Source organism: Syzygium oleosum, unplaced genomic scaffold (genome assembly GCF_021117445.2).
Source record: "Syzygium oleosum isolate NSW1041296 unplaced genomic scaffold, Sole_v2.1 Sole_v2.05, whole genome shotgun sequence".
Taxonomy (NCBI): domain Eukaryota; kingdom Viridiplantae; phylum Streptophyta; class Magnoliopsida; order Myrtales; family Myrtaceae; genus Syzygium; species Syzygium oleosum.
Window position 1 is genome coordinate 4,684,395 of NW_026607489.1, and position 2,796 is coordinate 4,687,190.

Consider the following 2,796-nt stretch of genomic DNA (forward strand, 5'->3'; position numbering starts at 1 on the left):
CAGGAGCTCGGTACCCGAGCATGGCCGCCAGAGGCCCTAACACAAGCACCGGAGTCTCGGGCCAAGTCTCTATAAACCCGAGCCCAACCACCGAGGACCCAAGCATGGATGTTGGGGTCTCGTGCCCCAGTTCCAAGATTTACTTTGGAAAATAATTTCTTATTTTAAAGATGAAATTATTTTCTTGAATTTAAACATAGACTTTTCATTAATTATGAAAAGATTTATGTTAACTGATTTTTCTAAACCGTTCAAATGCCAAAAAGTAAGAAAATTATTCTTCGATAGAAAAATTTTCAGGAAACAAGGATCGTGGATGGGATTCGAGCCCTCAGGCAAAAAAAGAACAAGAAAAATAATGTGATGTGAGAGAGAGGAAAGTAAAAGTTGAAGAACGTGTGTGCAAAGCGACATGATGGGGGAGCTTTTGATGGACAATCATTCGGCCAACTCACAGAAGCCCCTTTGCTAGGGTCGTATCTGCAGATATTTTTCTAATATGCAGCTAAAAGCATAGTGTCCTTCAAAAAGTTGATAATAGTAACCAAGGCTACTTCAGTTTGCTTACAGTAATCTGTGATGAAATTTACTAACGAGTTTCCTGAGAAGTTCGACTTTTGGTTTTTCGAAATTTCTCGCCATTATTATCGCTTCTTCGTCCCGGAAAGAATGTTAGTTAAAACAGATGACTAAGAAGATGTGATGGGTAAAAAAGAGAGTGGCCAAATTGTTTTTCTCTAATTCTTACTCAACTCAAACTTCATGTTGCCCATCTTGTGTCCAGTCGTTGTCTAACTTAGAAGATGGGGGAAAAGGTAAAACATGTCATGAAAGGTTTAGTTAGACCCTTCACCCAAAATGATTGTCCAATGCCACCACTTTAATCATCAACTTTCCAACCAACACTTGTTTTTTGCTTCCCTTTCTTATCCTTCACTCCCCTTTCTCCTTCTCCTTACACTTACAGAGAGAGAGAGAGAGAGAGAGAGAGAGAGAGAGAGAGAGAGAGAGAATGGCATTTGCAGGAACAACCCAGAAGTGCATGGCCTGTGAGAAGACGGTCTATCTGGTGGACAAGCTCACGGCTGACAATAGAATCTACCACAAGGCCTGCTTCAGATGCCACCATTGCAAAGGGACTCTCAAGGTATGTCATGTTACAGCCACTCATAACAATTTGTTGTTGACATAAAAATTGTTAGATCTCAAGGCTTTCTCGTTAATTAACACCTGATCAGATGTAAGTTTGATACATTCCTCATTTTAGAGCTCCAAAAGAGTTGCATTTCTGTAGATCACAATACAGACTAGTCCACTCAGCTCTTGAATCGATTCAACAATTTGATGGTGTAGGCAAAAGATGATTATTTCATTGCTACATCTAACTTTGATTTGTGCTCTTCTTCATGGAGTCATTAACAGGATGATGACATCCTGAATGAAATTCGCTTGGGGTTCTCTTCAGTTTACAGAAATATGTGGGGTGGGACCAAATTAGCCAGCATTTTTGTTGAACCTCAAGATCAGCCCCAATAAGATTCGATCAAACTCATTAAATAAGCTTTATAACTGATCATCCGTGCATGCGAGTTATGATGATTTGTCATGACCCGCTAAGCAGCCGAGGTCACGCATAATTTATTGCCAAAAATCATGATCATTATAAGAGGGGACTTTTTCAGGAAACAGATAGCTACACTTAATCGGTAATCAGAGGATTAAATATAGACTGTCGAAAACTAGCTAAAGCACATTTCATATGCAGCTTGGGAACTACAATTCATTAGAAGGAGTCTTGTACTGCCGGCCGCATTTCGATCAGCTCTTCAAGAGAACAGGCAGTCTCGAAAAAAGCTTTGAAGGTAAAAATTGAAGCACATGAGTCGTCCACTATTTTGTTTCTGCTCTGGTAAAAAGGATCACACTGATCCTTCCTTTACCACAAAATGTCCTCGTAGGAACCCCCAAGATTGCAAAGCCAGAGAAACCCATTGATGGAGAGGTAATTTCACTGCTACTGTGGTCTTGCCTGAAAGTTTGACTGTTCGACTAAATCAGTCATTGTTCTGCTGAATAAATCTTCTTTGAACAGAGGCCTGCAGCGACCAAAGTCTCCAGTATGTTCGGGGGAACGAGAGACAAATGTGTAGGCTGTAAGAGCACCGTCTACCCGACCGAAAAGGTAAAGATTTGCTGGTCTATATATAGAACTTGTGATGCAAGAACATGGCTTAGTCCAAAGGCTGCTTCATTCGAGGTGACAAAATTTCACATTGGACTAGTTTGATGACACCAAAATTGCAACTTTAGTACAACCATATTCATCGATGTGCATACAGGTGACGGTTAATGGGACTCCGTACCACAAGAGCTGCTTCAAATGCACCCACGGGGGGTGTGTGATCAGCCCATCTAACTACATCGCGCACGAGGGGAAACTCTACTGCAGGCACCACCACACTCAACTCATCAAGGAGAAGGGCAATCTCAGCCAACTCGAGGGTGACCATGAGAAGGAAGCAGTGGCTTCTGAATCATAAAACACTTTGATCTTGCACTACCTTGTTACTTGAGCTGTCACTATGCTTCGTGGCCATCGGATTTCAGGCCGGTCAAAAAACTTATTATGCTACTAGAGACTATATGTCTATCTTCTAAAATTTGAGATGTGTGAGCCTTGATTGGTTCAGTTTGGCTTCTGTTTTGCGATTGCAGATGATTCCTCAGGTTGGTTGTAAGCGTAGAATAAGTGGTGCTTGCTTCTTGACTTGTGAAACCTCGAGCTTGCTTTCTTTT

The 2,796-nt window shown here is 41.5% G+C and overlaps 1 protein-coding gene across 1 annotated transcript; it reads left to right on the plus strand.

The window, feature by feature from the left end:
• Positions 1 to 859: 859 nt before the first annotated feature.
• Positions 860 to 2,796, plus strand: LOC115685644 (LIM domain-containing protein WLIM1). The gene is made up of 5 exons (XM_030610727.2): positions 860 to 1,147; positions 1,766 to 1,862; positions 1,959 to 2,002; positions 2,093 to 2,182; positions 2,340 to 2,796. Exons 1-5 carry the CDS (start codon positions 1,013 to 1,015, stop codon positions 2,538 to 2,540), a joined length of 567 nt encoding a protein of 188 aa, XP_030466587.1. The 5' UTR covers positions 860 to 1,012; the 3' UTR covers positions 2,541 to 2,796.

Bases quoted from the DNA above. Each gene is read 5' to 3' on its own strand.
- LOC115685644 (XM_030610727.2), top strand. From the start codon at position 1,013: ATGGCATTTGCAGGAACAACCCAGAAGTGCATGGCCTGTGAGAAGACG. The intron at 1,148-1,765 runs GTATGTCATGTT...TTTCATATGCAG, and splicing joins ATTGCAAAGGGACTCTCAAG to CTTGGGAACTACAATTCATT. The intron at 2,003-2,092 runs GTAATTTCACTG...TTCTTTGAACAG, and splicing joins AGAAACCCATTGATGGAGAG to AGGCCTGCAGCGACCAAAGT.